General features: G+C 42.4%; 1 protein-coding gene across 3 annotated transcripts in view; it reads left to right on the top strand.

The window, feature by feature from the left end:
* The window catches only part of PRKD1 (protein kinase D1), a 121,695-nt gene extending 117,567 nt beyond the window's left edge, over positions 1 to 4,128 (top strand). For all 3 annotated transcript variants that reach the window (XM_070756136.1, XM_070756118.1, XM_070756126.1), the window contains 2 exons: positions 1,627 to 1,712; positions 2,699 to 4,128. In XM_070756136.1, the coding sequence (XP_070612237.1) occupies positions 1,627 to 1,712; positions 2,699 to 2,917 (305 nt within the window). In that variant the 3' untranslated portion in view covers positions 2,918 to 4,128. The remainder of the gene's footprint in view (positions 1 to 1,626; positions 1,713 to 2,698) is intronic.
* The last annotated feature ends 14,378 nt before the right edge of the window (positions 4,129 to 18,506 follow it).

The raw sequence follows: 18,506 nt of genomic DNA on the forward strand, positions 1-18,506 counted from the left end.
ATTGGACCCAGAAGCAAACTGGGACTATTTCTAGAGCAGTGTTTCCCAACCTTTTTTGAGCCGCGGCACATTATTCATATTTTCAAAATTCTGGGGAACACTGAGGGGGGGGGGCAGGGGGGGGGCTAAAGAAAAGTTTGGACAAAAAAATCTCTTCCTCCATTTCACTCTATTTCTCCCTCCCTCTTTCTCTCCCTTCCTTCCCTTCTTTCTCTCTCTCCATCCCTCTTTCTTTCTTCCTCTCTTTTTTGCTCTCTTTCTCTCTCCCTCCTTCCCCCCTCTCTTTCTCTGGCTCTCTTGCTTTCTTTCTCTCTCATTCTCTCTCCCCTCCTTTTTCTCTCTCTCTCTTTCTCTCTCGTTCAACACGCTGGCAACAGAGAGAAAAAGAAAGTGAGAGAGCCGGAGAGAGTGGAGGGAGAGAGCCGGCGGCTGTTGTCTTCGCCTCCGCCAGCTGGCTCTGCAGCTAAGAGGCAGCAGCGATCAGCCCCCTCGCCCTCCCAGACATCCCCAGCGCCCAGCCACGCGCCGCCTCCTGTTAGCCCGGCTGACTTTTCCCTGCTGCCGTTTTCTCTTCATGGCGCAAAGCCACAGTCCCGGACTCCCGGATCGCTCGCTTCTCCAGCCAGCAAGTCGGCTGCCGGAAAAGCATCACACTTTTTCAATACGCAGCGCTTTCCTGGGCAGATGGCTTTGCTGACCGGAGAAGCGAGCGATCCGGGAGTCCGGGACTGTGTGGCTTTGCGCCATGAAGAGAAAACGGCTCGGGCAGCAGGGAAAAGTCGGCCGTTTTCTCTTCATGGCGCAAAGCCACACAGTCCCGGACTCCTGGATTGCTCGCCCCAAGGCAGGAAGTGGCGGCGGAGGAGAGGGGGCAGATCGTGCCCCAGGACAGGAGGCGGCGGCGGCGGCGGAGGAGGAGAGGGGGCAGCTTACGGGGAACGGTGCTCGCAGCTGTCCCCCGGCTACTGCCAGATGCCGCTGTTTCCAGCGCTTTCCTGCTGGGCCCCAATAACAGTTTCATTTTATAATATTTTATCATATTGGTAACCAATGAAGTCTATTGGAACTTTTCCAGTTGTAATTGTCCTCTCACCCCAAAACACTGCAACATTGATTTAGGAGAATGGAACAGCTACAGAATAAGTTTCTTTTAAAAGCCCTATGTTGAACTACAGTTTCATATTGTATATATATATATATATATAGCCATCTTTTGAAACCTATTTGGTACAAATACTAGCATATTCATATTGATTTGTATGTAGAGAATAGATATAGCAGCTGGAAGACAGTATTTCTTCTTGACTGTATTTTTACCAATATGATTTTCCAGCCAAACAGCTTGTCTGGCAATGAAAACTATACAGAGAAAAGCCAAAACAAGAAGGCAAATATTATATGTTAAGGTCCTGTCCATTAGGCTATTGAATCAAAATGTCAAAATAAGACTCATATGATTGCCTCCTTCTCTTCTTAATACATTTAAGCTACAACTTTTGGTCAGAATGGATGACAAAAACTGAATTATTAGTTTAGCTTTCCTGTTTTGACTTTTTTATCACATGATATTCGAGCATATTTCAGAGAATGGTGTCCTCTGAAATTCTATTTTCTCTCTCTCTCTAGCTATTGATCTCATAAATAATTTGTTGCAAGTTAAAATGAGAAAACGTTACAGTGTGGACAAGACTTTAAGCCATCCTTGGCTACAGGTAATGCTATAAATGTCATGCCTTTTAATTCTTTTTTTATTTGTAGTTAAGATAACAGCTTACCAGAATTGCTACAAATTTGAGCACCTAGACATGTGAAAAACAAGAGGCTGGTTTAAAAGTCTGGAAGATTCTTGCCACTTAGTTACACTATCTTTCCCCAAACTGGCATCTCTAACATGATTGGATTTCAAATCCTATCCCCACGCCTCATTGACCTAGGAATCCTGGAACATAGATTAAACTGAAATAGTTCTATATCTGAAACTGAAATACAGTGATACCTCGTCATACAAACTTTTCGAGATACAAACCCGGGGTTTAAGATTTTTTTGCCTCTTCTTACAAACTATTTTCATCTTACAAACCCACCGCCGCCACTGGGATGCCCCACCTCCAGACTTCCATTGCCAGTGAAGCACCCGTTTTTGTGCTGCTGGGATTCCCCTGAGGCTCCCCTCCATGGGAAACCCCACCTCCGGACTTCCGTGTTTCTGTGATGCTGCAGGGGAATCCCAGCAGGGGAATCCCAGCAGCGCAAAAATGGGTGCTTCGCTGGCAACGGAATTCTGGAGGTGGGGTTTCCCAGCGAGGGGAGCCTCAGTGAAATCACAGCATCGCAAAAACACAGAGGTCCAGAGGTGGGGTTTCCCATAGAGGGGAGCCTCAGGAGAATCCCAGCGGCACAAAAACGGGCGCTTCGGCTGGCAAAAGGGGTGAATTTTGGGCTTGCACGCATTAATCACTTTTCCATTGATTCCCATGGGAAACATTGTTTCATCTTACAACTTTTCACCTTACAAACCTCGTCCTGGAACCAATTAAGTTTGTAAGATGAGGTATCACCGTAGTTCTATATCTGAACATTTAAAAAGTAAGGGAGGGAGACGTATCCCTTATTTCTAGAATATGAAGTGTTTATGATATTGTTTATATGTTCAGTGGATTTTTTGAATATTAATTAACATTCTTATTTCATTTTACAGGATTATCAAGCCTGGCTAGATTTGCGGGAACTTGAATGCAAAATAGGCGAGCGTTACATCACCCATGAAAGTGACGATTCCCGGTGGGAACAATATGCAGGAGACAATAGTTTGCAATATCCAGCACACCTTAAGAGTCAAAGCCTTAGCCACAATGAAAATCCTGAACCAGAAGAAGCAGAGTTGAAAGCCCTCAGTGAGCGTGTCAGCATCCTTTGAATCGCAATCTGTCAAAACACTGTGGAATTTAATAAATACATGCGGTCATGTTTAACTTTTGCTTTGTAGAACATGCCATTAATTTCTGTCAAATAGGAACAAAGCTGTTACATTGTTACCTGCACTGGTTGCCGATCAGTTTCTGGTCACAATTCAAAGTTTTGTTAATGACCTATAAAGTCATACATGGCATTGGGCCAGAATACCTTCGGGACCGTCTTCTGCCACACGAATCCCAGCGACTGATAAGGTCCCACAGAGTCGGCCTTCTCCGGGTCCCATTGACTAAACAATGTCATCTGGCGGGACCCAGGGGAAGAGCCTTCCCTGTGGTGGCCCCGGCCCTCTGGAATCAACTCCCTCCAGAGATTAGACCTGTCCCCACCCTTGCCTTTCGTAAGCTACTCAAAACCCACCTATGTCGCCAGGCATGGGGTAACTGAGTTACCCCTAGGCTATGGTAGATTTGTATATGGTATGACTGAGTTGTATGGTTTTAATAATGGGTTTTTATGTGCTTTTTTAACATATTGGATTTGTGATATTGTATTCTGTCGTGAGCCACTCCGAGTCCTCGGAGAGGGGCGGCATACAAATCTAATAAATTAAATTAAATTAAATTAAATTACTACCATTGGTGTATGGCAGTTGCCAAGACAAATCAACAGATTATTAGTATTGCTATTATTATTTGCGAACGAAGGTGTTATATTAACAACAACAAAAGTTCCCAGGAATATTCACCTGTTGATGTGAATGATTTCTATTTTATGTTGACCTATTTCCACTGTGCCTTTTCGGGTGAAGATTTCCTCTTAGTCAAACTTTTCTGTCTCGGATGGAACTGACTGATTTTATGTGCAGCATGGACTAGTATTGTTTGCAAACTCTTGAAGAGTAGATTACTACCACTGTTCTGTGAACAACTTTTTACTGTTTTTTTAAAATAAAGTTAAGGACTTGCTTTTTTCCGTTCTTGCCATGAAACAATGTATTAGCATTCTTATATCAGGAAGTATGCATAGAAATTGTACAGTAAGGATGCAGCCGGTTTTTAAGCATGGACATCTTATAACAGAAACTGCAGTATCTCCTTAGTTGCTTATTTCCTTGTTCTAATATCAGTCCACTGCAAAATGTACATTTAGAAGCTGAGCAACAGGATATTTTCATGAATGTTTTGAATAAAATTCTGCTTAAAGCACTCAAAACTCTGAATTACTTTGTCAGGTTTGATGGTTTGCAAGAGCTTAATCTAAGAGCATTCGTTGAATAATAATTATAACTTATAAAGACTTTGCAAAATAACTATCTAATCCCAAACTTTTTTGCCTCTCAAAATAGGCTTCTGCTTTTTTGCTTCTCTGTATGTTTCAGAACTACAGTGGAACCTCGGTTAGCGAACGCCTTGGATAGTGAACATTTTGGATAACAACCAAAAATTTGGTTAAAAATTTGCACTGCATACCAAACAAAAAATCGGATATTGAACAGCCACTGAAATTTTTGGTTCGAAATGTTATACCCATTGTTTCTCACTCCCCCCCTCCTTACCTCTTGTCTCTCTGCCTTCATCTTCTCACCAGGGGAGCAGCAAAGTGTCACTTTGGCTATGATGAGGGAGGTGCTGAGTTAACAGGTCCCAGGGGTGGCAGCAGCATCAACTGCTGAGGCAGCTCCAGTGGCTTCTCTTCAATGATAGTGGCGGTGGCAGCAACTGCTGAGGCGGCTCCGGCAGCTTCTCTTTGAGGACAGTGGCGGTGGAGGCAGCAGAGGCCTGGGCATGGACGTGACATTCCCAGTGCTACTGCTCCTCAAAGGGAAGCTGCCGGAGCCGCCTAAGCAGTTGCCGCCTATTGGACCAGCTAACTCAACACCTGCCTCGTCATAGCCAAAGTGACGCTTTTCTGAGCAAGGAGACAAAGGCAGAAAGACAAGAGGTAAAGAGGTAAGGAGGGGGGGAGTGAGGAATAATGTACATGTGGGGGAGAGAAGAAAAGCCTTTATCGCGGGTGGTCCTGGAATGGAACAACTACGATAAATGAGGGATCAATTTTCCACATAAGACATAATGGAAATAGCGAGTCAACAGAGGCTGGGCACCAATTAAATATATTTCCTTTATTTCTTATGGGAAAAATTGTTTCGGATACTGAACATTTCGGCTAACGACCAACATTCCAGAACGGATTGTGGTCGTTAGCTGAGGTTCCACTGTACGTCTGATAATATTTGAAGTTCTTTTATTGTTGCTTGATAATGTAGGATGTGATTGCTGCCCTTTCAGAGAGTATATAATTGTATAATAAGGCAGGACACTCATACTTATCGCTTGGCCATCTTATAACTAAAATAAGGGCCTGAGTCTGTCAACTCCCCCCAGAGATTCGCACTGCCCCCACCCTCTTTGTCTTTCATAAGAATCTGAAAACACATTTATGCTGTCAGGCTTGGGGCCACTAGACCCAAGCCTCTGCCCAGTGAATGTGTAGGATGTGGTAGTATGCATGTGAATGTTTGATTTTTAAATGTTTAGCTTTTTAAGATAATTTTTAAATTAATTATTTCTGTTAATTGGATTAGAAGAGTTTTATATATTGTATTTTTAATTGAAATTTTGTAAGCCACCCCGAGTCCATGCAGAGGGGTGGCATATAAGTCCAATAAATAAATAAACCCTTTCATCAGAATTTTTTAAAATGTCAGATTCAAGGAAATAAATGTGAGGAGTTGTTGACACAGCACTAGATTAATTATTCTCTTTAAAATAATCACAAGGCAATGTTGTAGTTCTGAAGATAATTAGAATAGGTATATTATTCTGACCTAATCAATTTTGGAATTACCTACAATGCTTTTTTCTTTCTTTCATAAAACCAGTTTTAGCAATCAGCTTGTTGTCTTTTCAATGGAGCTATTGACAGACCATGGTTAACATTCAGTGGCCAATAACAGTGTTGTATATTTGGGATAAATGAATTTGCCAAGATCAATGACACTCACTTTTAGTAAGAATTTGTAGTTATTTCCAGAGGATTGAGAGTGGGAGGTAAAATACATCTATTGTTCATTTAATTCATTTTACTTTCAAGTTATAGCACTTACATACCAGGATAAAAGGATCAGTAGCAGATGTCATTGACAGAAGAAAATGCTGATTGGGATGTAATCCTTACATCCAGAAGAAGTGACCTTACAGTCCCAGAACAAAATCCATTTTAAGATAAGCAAAGGTGCTCTCAGCACACCAACCCAAGCAATTTACTATTCCATTAGTAATTCTTCAAAGCTAACTTTTTATAATGCATCTCCATTTCCTTTGAATAATAGTTGCTAGACCTTATTTAATGGTAAATCTGTTACTTGTTTTTAAAATGTATTTATAAATACTGCCCATCTGTGCCCGCAAACCAGTCAGCAAAACAAAAGGACAAAAAGATTATTCTTTGCAGAAGATCAACAAACTGCAGCTATTACTGGACCTTGCAAAGTTGGTAGAGATTTGTCTAAGGAAGGAGTGTTAGGAGTATGTTGGTACAGAAATGACACTCTTTTGTATATTTACAACTCTTGCCTCTAATTCAATTTGTGCCTTAAAATCTGTGCTGACTCCTGGTGACCATCTGGACTAGTCTGTAGTTTTCTTGGCAGGTTTTTGGAAATGGTTTGCCCTTGCCTTGTCCCTAGGCTGAGACAAATTGACTGGTGCAAAGTAACTCGAACAACTTTGTGCCTAAGGTGAGCCTAAAATTAACGGTCGCCCAATTTCTAGCCTGGTGCCACTATACCAGTCTGGCTCAAAGAACTAATAGAGTTAATTCCAAAGCAGTTTACAGAAGAAGGCAATGTATAACCTCATCACAAACTGCTTCTTTATGTATTAAAGGAAACACTTCATGCTATGCTTGTAAAGAATCTGGAAATGTGATATTGATTCAGGAGCAGTGCTCTATATTCATTTCAGAGGGCACAAGTAATGCATTGCAGTATTTTAAGGAGTTGTATTTAAGGCATAAATAGCCAGTTTGATGTAGTGGTAAAGCCACCAGAAAGAGACAAATCAGAAGGGCATGACTTCTTGTCCTGCCTTAGGCACAAAACTAGCCGTACAACTTTCAGACAGCTGTTACCTCTTAGCCCCAGAAAGAGGAAAAGGCAAATCACTTCCAAAAATATTCTTGACAAAAATATTGTCAAGAAGACTGCAAGAACTAACGGGTTGTTCATGAATAGTTAAAACTGACTTGAAAAAAAAACACAAAATAGTTGTGATCAGATAAGATCTTCCAAAAGAAAAGTAATGTGGAAATCAAACAACATCTTGAATTATCTACATTTTCACATCTAAGACAGCTGCTTAGAAAAGCGTAAGATGGCTGACAATATAGATAAATATTTTGAATTTAGGTCTTCAGAAGGAACACAATACCATGGAAAAGACAAACTACAGTGCTTTATGTTGTGGTTAGCTCTGGCCCAGCTCCTGCCCCAAGGACTGTGGATGTGGGGGAGACATCCACATGCTGCAGGCCTGTTTTGCCCCCGGTGAAATCTGCTGATGAAGGCTCCTCTGACCAAGAAGACATGAGTGACAGGAAGGAGGAGAGTGTGGCAGACAGCTCAGAAGGAGATCAATTATCTAGCTCCTCCTTGGATTCAAAACAAGAGTTAATGATACAGCCATGCATGCGGAGAGCGATGCATAGGCAACAACAACTGAGAGATTATTACCAAAGAAAATGAGCCAACTGTGGTTGTGTGGGGCTGTGGTAATTAGTGAGGCAGCTATAAATAGCAGCCTGTGGGTTTGGCCATTGTGGAGGATTATCTGATCATTGTGTTTCATGACTGCTTTACTGACTTTGACCTTTTGTGTGCTGATTTTTCCCCACTTGGAAACTAAACCAGAGCAAAGTGTGTTTCACTTTGTGAAAGAAGAAGGACTGTGAATTGCCTCACAGCTGCAAAGCTAAGTATCACAGAACTGATAAGGGACTTGTACAAATTACCAGTTTGTTTGGAGACCACTGCTCTTTGCTATACCAAAAGAGGGCTTAGTTTAAGTGAATTTTCATTATATAGACCATTGTTTTGAATTTTCAAACGTGTGTGTGTCTGAAAATTTTACCTGTGAATTTTTGGGAGGAGTGTACCAGAAAGCCCGACAGAACACTTTAATTCCAAAATGAGAAAGGTTTGATAGAAGTGGATTCTATCTTCTAAATATTTTCTTCATTATTCTAAATAATGAAGAAAAACAATTTGGTGCATGGTGAAAGACAATAAGTTTTTATTTCGCCAAGTTTTGTTCCTAACACTGAAAGTAACTTTAAGGGATCAACCTTGGAAAATATTAAGTAAATTAAATTTTGAAGGTAAATGATTTTTTTTTTGCTGTAGTATTTTGGAATTTATATAACTATTTTAAAAATGTAGAAAATTATGCTATGAAATGGCATTTAATTGTTTATGATTTTAGAGTGATATTATTTGTAACCCATGATACTTATATACCTGCAGACTTTTGTGTCCTCAGAACATCAGAAAAAAGAAGTAAAGACATAATATATTCATACATTGAGCAAGGAACATCCAATGTAAAAGATCTTTTCTTCTGATCAGTTTTATTTCCATGCATATTTCTTAGTGGTCAGACAAACAATGTAATAAAATTGAGATACCTGTGGCACCATCTCAGAGCTACAACATTGACCCTCCACTCTTACCTCATAAAACTATCAAAGTCAAAAATGATGAAAATAGTACCACACAATCAAGCATCAATTTAATCAAATTATTAAAATGCAGAATCATAGGCAGCTTGAAATCTCCAGAAAAGCACTATCCATCAAATTAATTAAATTTTTTGAACCCCACAACTCCATCTACTACTACTACTGTCATTATCATAGCTCTCTGCCACTAGCAGCAATCTGACAGATCTTAGTCCCTGCTATAAAGATGCCCCAATAAAGTGTCAGATGTACAGTCACTTTCTTGGACTGATCAATTTTCTAGTACTGAGAAATCCTCATTCCAAATTTGCAATGAGAAGATGATATTTTTGAGATTGTTGTGCCAGTAAAATCATGTGATATCAGTAGTGCAACAATTCCAATGGATTGCCTTGCCTGGGTGTGCAAGCATATCATCTTGTTATCCCAAGAAAGAACCATCCAAGCTCAGTCAGCTGTTGTCTCACCCACACCAATAACACTTAGCACTTGGACACTTAGCACTTGGACATACACCATATACTTCATAGTGCTTTTACAGCCCCTCTAAGCAGTTTACAGAGAAAGCATATTGTTCCCAGCAATCTGGGTCCTCATTTTACCAACCTCAGAAGGATGGAAGAAAAAACTTTTTTCTAGCTTATGGAGAGGTAGATTGTGGTCTACTTTGTCAAATGCTTTGCAGAAGTCCAATTTTATTATGTCCACTGTATGTTGCACCCTAAGCAAGGTTGACTCATCCTTGCATCCTTCTGAGGTTGGTAAAATAGACAGCTACTCAACCAGATGGTTTAACATCTGGCTGACTAACATACCCAATGAAAAGTCCTCAATGGGTCTAAGTCCAAATAAAGTGAAGGAAGCAGTTGGGTACCACAATGTTCCATCCTCAGCCCAGTACTCTTCATAAATGAACTAGATGAGAGAATAGAAGGGGAACTAACCAAATTTGCAGATAATACTAAGCTGGCAGGAGTAGTTAGTACCCTAAAGAACAGGCTCTGTATCTTGACAGATTTGAACACTGGGCCCAATCAAACAAAATGAAATTCAATGCACAGAAAACTAAAATCCTACACTTAGGTATGAAAAAACAAAATTATACCTATGAACTGAGTGAAACCATGCTCAATAGCACTGAGAGAAGGATCTTGGAGTCTTAGTGGACGACCAACTAAATATGAGCCAGCAATGCACAGCTGCAGCCAAAAAAGCCAATGCAATCCTAAATTGCATTATCAGAGGGATACAATTTATGACTAGGGAGGTACTAATACCACTCTATAAAGCCTTAGTTAGACCATACCTAGAGTACTGCATCTACTTTTGGTTACCATACTACAAAAAAGACATTGAAACTCTAGAGGAAGTGCAGAAGAGAGCAACCAGAATGATAAGGGGACTGGAAACTAAAACATATGAAGAGCGGTTGCAGGAACTGAGCCTGGCCAATCTGTTGAATAAAAGATCCAGGGGATACATGATAACAGTGTTCCAATAGTTGAGAGGCTACCACCACTGTTCTCCATAAGCTGCACAGCGCGCACTAGCATAGCCAACAGGGAGGCTTTGCCCACGACTTTCCAAGTGCGCGCAATTATACTTTCCTGCCCGCCGCGGTCTGGATCCTCCTCGCTCCGCCCCTGCTGAGCACAGCAGTGGCGGCACTTTCAAAGTACCGGGCAGTCATAATCCTCCTCCCCACTCCACCCCTGCCAAGGGGACAGTCTCGCCAGCACCCAAGAAACTGCTTGGCGTGAAAGGGGAACGTGCCAGGGGAACGTTCTGCAACGTCCACTGGGCTGCTCGGCCCAGGCGCCAGAGAGAACAGCCAGCCAAAAAGCGGAGCCAGGAATGAGCAGGCGGTGAGCAGGAGGTGAGTTCCCCCTGCGCTGTTTGCAGGGGGAATAAGGGAAAATCCAGGGGGGAGGAGGAGAAGTGGGGCAGAGCACCAGCATCTCTGTTAAAGGTGGGCGGTGGATCTTGAGCTTGGCCTTTTCTGCCTTCTAAAGTTATTGAACAAAGCCAGCAATCTGCCTGAGAGCTGCAAGCTTGTCTTGGAATCAGTTCCAGATTTGAGGAGGGCAGGAGGTTGGAGAGCAAGCAAGAAGGCCCTTCGCTCCTGATGCCTTCCCTCTGTGAATCTGGAACTGGTTCCAAGACAGGCTTGCAGCTCTCAAGTGGACTGCTGGCTTTGTTCAGTAGCTTTAGAAGGCAGATTTGTCCTGGGCTTTAGAAGGCAGATACCGGCCAAGCTTTGTCCCCACTGGGCTCTTCCCAATATAGGTGGTGGGCCAGACAGCTGCTCAACCCCAAATCCACAAAGCGCCGGCTGTGGAAAGCAGAGGAAGGTGGGGGAGGGCGCACACTTGCTTCCTTGTTTGCTTGTAGCCACAAGGCTGCAAGGGAGGTGGGGATGAGGGAGCACTGATGACCGCCAGCCACCAGCCCCGGCTGCAGCAGCCGTGGGTTCTGCTGCCAAAGGCTCAGCAGAAAGAGCATGGCGCCTGAGCTGCGGAGGTCTGGGGAGGTCTCTGGCCCTGGCTGGGTGGGGGAGCCTTCTAGGGCAGCCGCAGACCATGCAGTGAGGGTGCAGGTGAGCTGATCGGTCCACTCTGAGCCGGCCAGCTCCGGCCCCCACCAATAAATAGTGAAGGCTCTGTTTGTTTTGGCTCCTGTTGTTAAAAGCAGTGCTGCCACCGCCATACTCTAGTGGTCAGTGCCATCGCCGCCAGAGCTGCTACTGCTCCTTTCTGACTTTCCGGCCCCCTTTGCCCTCCCTTTCCTCCTCCTCCTCACCGCCACCTCCTCACAGAACCTGCCTGCCCCTGCCAGGACTGGGAGGTGGGCAGCTGGGGGGGGGAGTCAAAAGCCCGCTCGATCCACCTCCGCAGGTCATTGGGGAAGGCCTCCTCCCAGCTTGCTTCCCGTTATGGCTGTCATGTTTGGGGGGGTGCCTGGGGGGTCAGAAATGCCCACAGCCATGCCCCCAAGCAGCCATAATCCAGAGACTCTACTGTACTGCACAGAATGTATAAGAGGAGCAATTCTTTCAATGTTTATGGGTTTTGGAAAACAAAGCTAGCAATTGTTTTCTTCTCTATAAAGTAAGAAGTTCAACACTGGTTTGGAAGTGGTATGTAGGAATTTTTTAAAATAATTTTTTCAGATATGATAATCAAATTTGGAATTTTTGGCATTGCTATGCTTACAAATCAATTTTTAGCTTCTTCTTTTTACTAGCAGCAAGAGGTGTATGAGCTGCCAACTAAATCATTTAAATTATGATAACAAATGTTACTGTGCATTGCTTCTGTCAGAAATGTTTGTGCCATGTATCTCCACTAGCATACTGGTAATTCCATGATCTTTTGAGTGACTTTTTAGTAGTGAAATTTACTATTCCAAATCATTTTTTACATTTTGGCTTTTTAGCATGGAAACATTTTTAGGTGTTTTCAGAAAACTTACCCAATCCTAATAATCAATTTAATGACAGTGCTGATAAAGGTTTGTGGTATTTCTACTTCTGTGACTCATGGGTTTTTTTTTGTAATTATCATACATTGATAGAACAAGAAATATAATTCAGATGTCACCAAAAGTAAGCAAGTCATTCATCCCATCAAAACATAGTCATAAATATCATATTTTAAATAAAGTAAATATTTGAAAATTAAATTATACAATTCTGTAATTGTTTTATTTAACATATATTTAACATGAAATTTAAAAGTATTTCCTTGCCTAGCCCTTATGCCAGTGAAAGCATTAATTTATTCATAAAGTGGATTGCATAAATTTGTTTATCTTTTTAGGAATCTATTTTGGAATTTGAGAACCTCTATGGTTAGATTCATTAACTATTGACAAAATGCATAGGGCCACTCAGGCATGAATGTTTGTTTGTTTGTTTGTTTGTTTGTTTGTTCATTCGTCCATTCATTCATTCGTTCATTTAGACTTCTATGCTGCCCAGTCCTAATGTGCCACTCAGACATTATACTTTTCCACCCAAACACACAAAAAAAGTAGAGGGAACATTGGCTACTAAGAGAGGATGGGGTCACGCTGTTTTACTAAGAACCAGAAGGCCAGACAAGGAATAATGGATGGGAGCTGACCAAGGAGAGATTCAATCTGCAAATAAGGAGGAGCTTTCGTATGATGAAAGCGATCAACTGGTGGAACAGCTTGCCTGCAGAGGCTGTGTGAGCCCCAACACTTGAGACTTTCAAAGGGAGATTGGACTGCTTGACTAGATGATCTACAAGGTCCCTTCCAACTCTAATAATAATCTAATCTAATTTAAGGTCCATGAGCAAGACAATTTCTACTATTCTAACTCATCCTCTCCTTATTGCAAGCTGCAGAAAACACATGTGATCTGCAGGCTTACATATAAGATGCCTGCTGAAAGAAAAAAGAGTTGGACTAGGACTGAATTCATAAATTGCTTTAATTAGTGAAAGATCTTTCTGTGAGTTCCTGAATTGTAAAATTCTGGAGTATCTTCTGGGGTAACCAATGGTGTTAAAGTAATAGAATCAATATTGGCTTAGAATCTCTTCTGTGAATGAAAGGAATTGTTTTGTACATTACAAGCCATTTCAGGATACAAGCTGCTCAATTTACCTGCTGATACTGTTGGGAAACTATAAAGGCAAATGTACAGCATGCTTCCTTGAGCTCAGAAGATACACGTTTATAGCTAGGAAGAAATGCAATAGGCAACTTGGCATCCTGTAGATGTTTAGGACTTCTAATTTCCTTCAACCCAGGCATTATGTCCAATGCAGAAAGTATCAGTTGCCTTTTCTCGAGCTCAAAGATAGAAAAACCGTTATCTAGAACTCCTATGATAAAAGAAAGTTCTAGGATGGTTTAAGCCACACTTGCTTCTATTTTATTTTCATAAAAGAAAATAAATGACTTTATTTGTACTCAGAAGAAGACACCTCTTGAACTGGGCAGTCCAGTCAAAAAACAATTCATGTTCCATATCCTTGCAAATATTTTCAAAACAAATCAGCTATGCTTTGTTGTGTCTAAATGATGTGGCATATAAAGAAAACATAAAGCCAACTGAAAAACCAACAACTTCCTCGGATGTGGCACAAACTGTCTCATTATCTTCTATTGTATTGTTTTCATTTAAAATTCTGTTAATCATGGAATGCCAACTGAATCATTGCTCTACACAAACATACACACACACAAACAATAATGATCTAGAAGACAACTTGTTTTTGAAAATGTATCAAAATTGGAGATACAGGGAAGAAAACAGTATAAATGTGGCTTTTGTATAGCAGAATTTTTCACAATTATTATAATTAAGTTAAATTTGCTCTGACAATAGCAGGATACATGAAATCTGCAAAGTATTTAACTTTCATTGTATTTTAAAACTTACCAAACCTGTTTGTTGTTGAAAGTTAGACCTAGAGATTAAAACTGATAGAAAAGAGAGTCCAAATTAGTATAATCTTTCAAAAGGCTGCATTTTGAATGAGATGTTTGCTTTCCAACTCAGGGGCTGGATCATATTTCATGGCCAAAGCTTGCTTTGAATTACACCCTTGCAAGTGCAACAGAAGGAGTTGGCAAGGGTAGAGGAAATGAGGTGACTATTATGCCGAAATGAATATGTTGTTATTTGTGTGTTTAAGTTATGTAGCCTGACTTTTTTTAGGAACAGAAAAGGGTGTATTAAAAATAAATATATACATGGAACATCTATATAAGTGATGGTGAACCTATGACATGCATGCCACAGGGGACACGCGGAGCCATATCTGAGGGCACATGAAGCATTGCCCTATGTCAACTCCAGTGCACATGTGTGTGCTGGGCAGCTGATTTTTGGCTTTTTTGGGGGGCTGTTTTCACTCTCCCATGGCAATAATGAATCAACTGGAAGTTCACTTGTGTGCTCACTCTCAGCCTCCTTTTTTCTGTCAGAAGTCTTCAGTAACTTCTTCAGCTTTGGACAGTTGCAGCCAGGCCTCTCGCATCTCAGCCAATGACCATTTCTTTTTCAACTGCAAGGCTTTCCTGAAAGCTTGTGTAGCCAATAACAGAGCTCCGGATCGATCCGGAACTCTGCTATTGGCTACACAGGCCTTCAGGCAAGCCTTCCCAGCTGCAGAAGAAATGGGTCCAGTTGTGTGAGGCCTGGTTGCAACTATGAGAAAGTAAGTAGTTGGGCAGCTGTATTTCATTTTGTTTCTGAACTTCCAATTGACCCATTGGGCCATTTTTCATCATTCCCAGGCTTCAAGAGGCTTTCCTGAACCAAGGGAAGAGCAAAAAACATCCCAGTAGGCTTTCTAGAAATCCAGAGACTTCAGTGAGGACTGTGGGTATGCGTGGGAGGCAGCAGTGGGAGTTGTGCGCATGCGCAGTACATTACATTATGGGTATGAGCACACATGCGCACAATATCTTGTAGCCACACTATGGCTCGTTAATCCAATTTCAATCTAAATATGCCCTTGTTCTTTTAAAAACCTTTTGGTCTAACCATTGCAGCTGCAGATCCTCATACGGTATGCTTTTATTTGATACACTTGATATTTCCCATCATGGAATTCCATGCTTTTCCATTGTTTTAATCACTGCCTGTTAATTCAGCTTTTCTTCAGGCACCAGCTGTCCAGTCTGTCCCATATGCAAAATGAGTTGAATGCAAACCATATTAACTTCAGAATAGCCATTCCAAAGTTTTGAGTTAAAAACCAAACACATGCATTCTGAGACTTCATTAAAAAGTCAGATCAAAAGTCATGATTTCGTATAGCACGGTGTTTCAAATGTTCTGGTTATAGAAACACTGAATTGGGTTGTTTGAAACTTTCAGGGCTTTTTTTTCAAGGTTTTTTACACTCAAAATAAAGCATATGGACTGTTCTATAGTTGGAGAAAAACAAAGCAAATTGTTTGGATGAAATGTTTTTTAGTGGAACTAAATTGCTTCAGATTTGAAAGAGTATGCAAATCTTCATTTCACGTATTCCTCTATTATTTACTTACTTACTTACTTACTTACTTACTTACTTACTTACTTACTTACTTATTGGATTTATATGCCGCCCCTCTCCGAAGACTCGGGGCGGATAACAGCAATCATAAAACAGCATACAGTAATAATCCAATACTAAAAACGATTAAAAACCCATTAATATAAAAAACCAAACATACATACAGACATACCATGCATAAAATTGTAAAGGCCTAGGGAGAAAGGGAATCTCAATTCCCCCATGCCTGGCGGCAGAGGTGGGTTTTAAGTAGCTTACGAAAGGCAAGGAGGGTAGGGGCAATTCTAATCTCTGGGGGGAAATGGTTCCAGAGGGCTGGGGCCGCCACAGAGAAGGCTCTTCCCCTGGGTCCCGCCAAGCAGCATTGTTTAGTTGACGGGACCCGGAGAAGACCCACTGTGTGGGACCTAATCGGTTGCTGGGATTCATGCAGTAGAAGGTGGTTCCAAAGGTACTCTGGTCCAATGCCATGTAGGGCTTTATAGGTCATAACCAGCACTTTGAATTGTGACTGGAAATTGATCGGCAGCCAGTGCAGGCTGCAGAGTGTTGACGATGCATGGGCATATCTAGGGAAGCCCATGATTGTTCTCATGGCCGCATTCTGCACGATCTGAAATTTCTGAACACTTTTCAAAGGTAGCCCAATGTAGAGAGCATTGCAGTAGTCAAACCTCGAGGTGATGATTCCACGAGCGACTGTGAGCAGTGACTCCCTGTCCAAATAGGGGCACAACTGGTGCACCAGACGAACCTGGGCGAACGCCCTCCTTGCCACAGCCAAAAGATGGTGCTCTAATGTTAGCTGTGGATCAAGGAAGACACCCAAGTTGTGGACCCTCTCCAAGGGGGTCAATAACTCCCCCCCAGGGTTATGGACGGACAGATGGAATTGTCCTTGGGAGGCAAAACCCACAACCACTCTGTCTTGTTAGGGTTGAGTTTGAGCCTGTTGACACCCATCCAGATCCTAATAGCCTCCAGGAACTGGCACATCACTTCCACTGCTTCTCTGATTGGACATGGATGGAGATGTATAATTGGGTATCATCGGCGTGCTGATGATACCTTACCCCATGTCCTTGGATGATCTCACCCAGAGGTTTCATGTAGATATTAAATAACAGGGGGGGGGGGGAGGACCGACTCCTGAGGCACCCCACAAGGGAGAGACCTAGGGGTCAACGTCTGACCCCCCACTAACTGCGACCCACTGGAGAGGTAGGAGGAGAACCACTAGAGAACAGTGCCTCTCACTCTCAAGTCCTCCAGCCAGCATAGGAGGGTACCATGGTCGATGGTATCAAAAGCCACTGAGAGGTCAAGAAGCACCAGGACTGATGACAAGCGCCGGCTCTGGGCCCGACAGAGATCATCCATCAGCGCGACCAAAGCAGTTTCCATTCTGTAGCTGGGCCTGAATCCTGACTGCTGAGGCCCTAGATAATCGGCTTCTTCCAAGGACCACTGGAGCTGGAGCAACACCACCTTCTCAACAACCTTCCCCATAAAGGAAAGTTTGGAGACTGGATGATAGTTGTTAAGCATGGGAAGGCTTCTTGAGGAGGGGCACACAAGTGCCTCCTTGTAGGGAACCAGGAAGGACCTCTCCCCTCAAAGAAGCATTGACAATCTCCTGGACCCAGCTCCGTGTCACCTCTCTGCTGGTTGAGACCAACCAAGAGGGACATGGATCCAGTAAACAGATTACGGAACTCACAGCTCCAATGGCCTTGTCCACTTCATCAGGTGTCACCAGGTCAAAATCCTCCCAGACAGATGGATAAGGACGGGCCCCAGTCACCTCGACTGACTCATTGTCAGCCGACATTGCGATCCAATCAGAGTCAAGGTCCATCTGAATCTGAGTGACTTTATCAGCGAAAAACAAGTTAAATTCCTCGGCACTACTCTGCAAGGGCTCCCCACTCCACCACCCCCAATTAAGAAAGGAGCAGGTCATCCTGAACAGAGCGGCCAGGCGGGATTCCACTGATGCAATCAAGGTGGCATGATACACGCATCTTGCTGCCTTGAGCGTCTTTGTAAGTCTTAATATGAGCTCTTACAAATGTTCGATCAGACTCCGATTTACTTTTCCTCCATCGCTTCTCCAGACGTCTCTTCTGACATTTCAACACCCGGAGTTCCTCGGTAAACCAAGGAGCTCTCCGGGGTCTAGTGCTAGATAGTATTTGGTCATTGTCAGCATTTTTACTTTGAACATGGGAATTGTAATTTGACAAAGATATAGTGTGATCTAGCGACTAAGGTGCTAGATTACATATTTGCTATCAGCTGCAGGAAGAAAGCAACATTGAACCACTACCAGACATTTTGTTTGGGAAACTATGGACTTTCTCCAAGTGGTTATTGGTAGTCAGTGCTGACTCAGGACCACCCACCTCCACTTCCTCTAAGAAAGACCCTCTTCACCAGTCTGGTGCCCTTGATGTGTTACCCATCCAGAATGGCCCCCATATTATGAATTGCATCTCATCTACAGTCTGCAGCTGAAAAGGGTATCATTACAGTGTTATGAGCTATCTTATAGCCCATTTGCAGTCTAAACCAAGCTTTTCCACAATAGTGTACATTACAAGGATATATTGGACTTTAACTGTGGAAGCAATTCATATTGCTCTAATTGGAAGAATGTCTACATAGCATTTCAGAATGAGGTCTTTCACATCACCTTTCATTTAAAACCGCAGAGATGGCACTATGAAAGTTGTGCACGCTATGCTATTTCAACCGTTTCCCCCTCTAGTACCTCGTATCAAGTTCTGCTTCTCATTTTCTTTTGCCATT

Source organism: Erythrolamprus reginae, chromosome 1 (genome assembly GCF_031021105.1).
Source record: "Erythrolamprus reginae isolate rEryReg1 chromosome 1, rEryReg1.hap1, whole genome shotgun sequence".
Taxonomy (NCBI): Eukaryota; Metazoa; Chordata; class Lepidosauria; order Squamata; family Dipsadidae; genus Erythrolamprus; species Erythrolamprus reginae.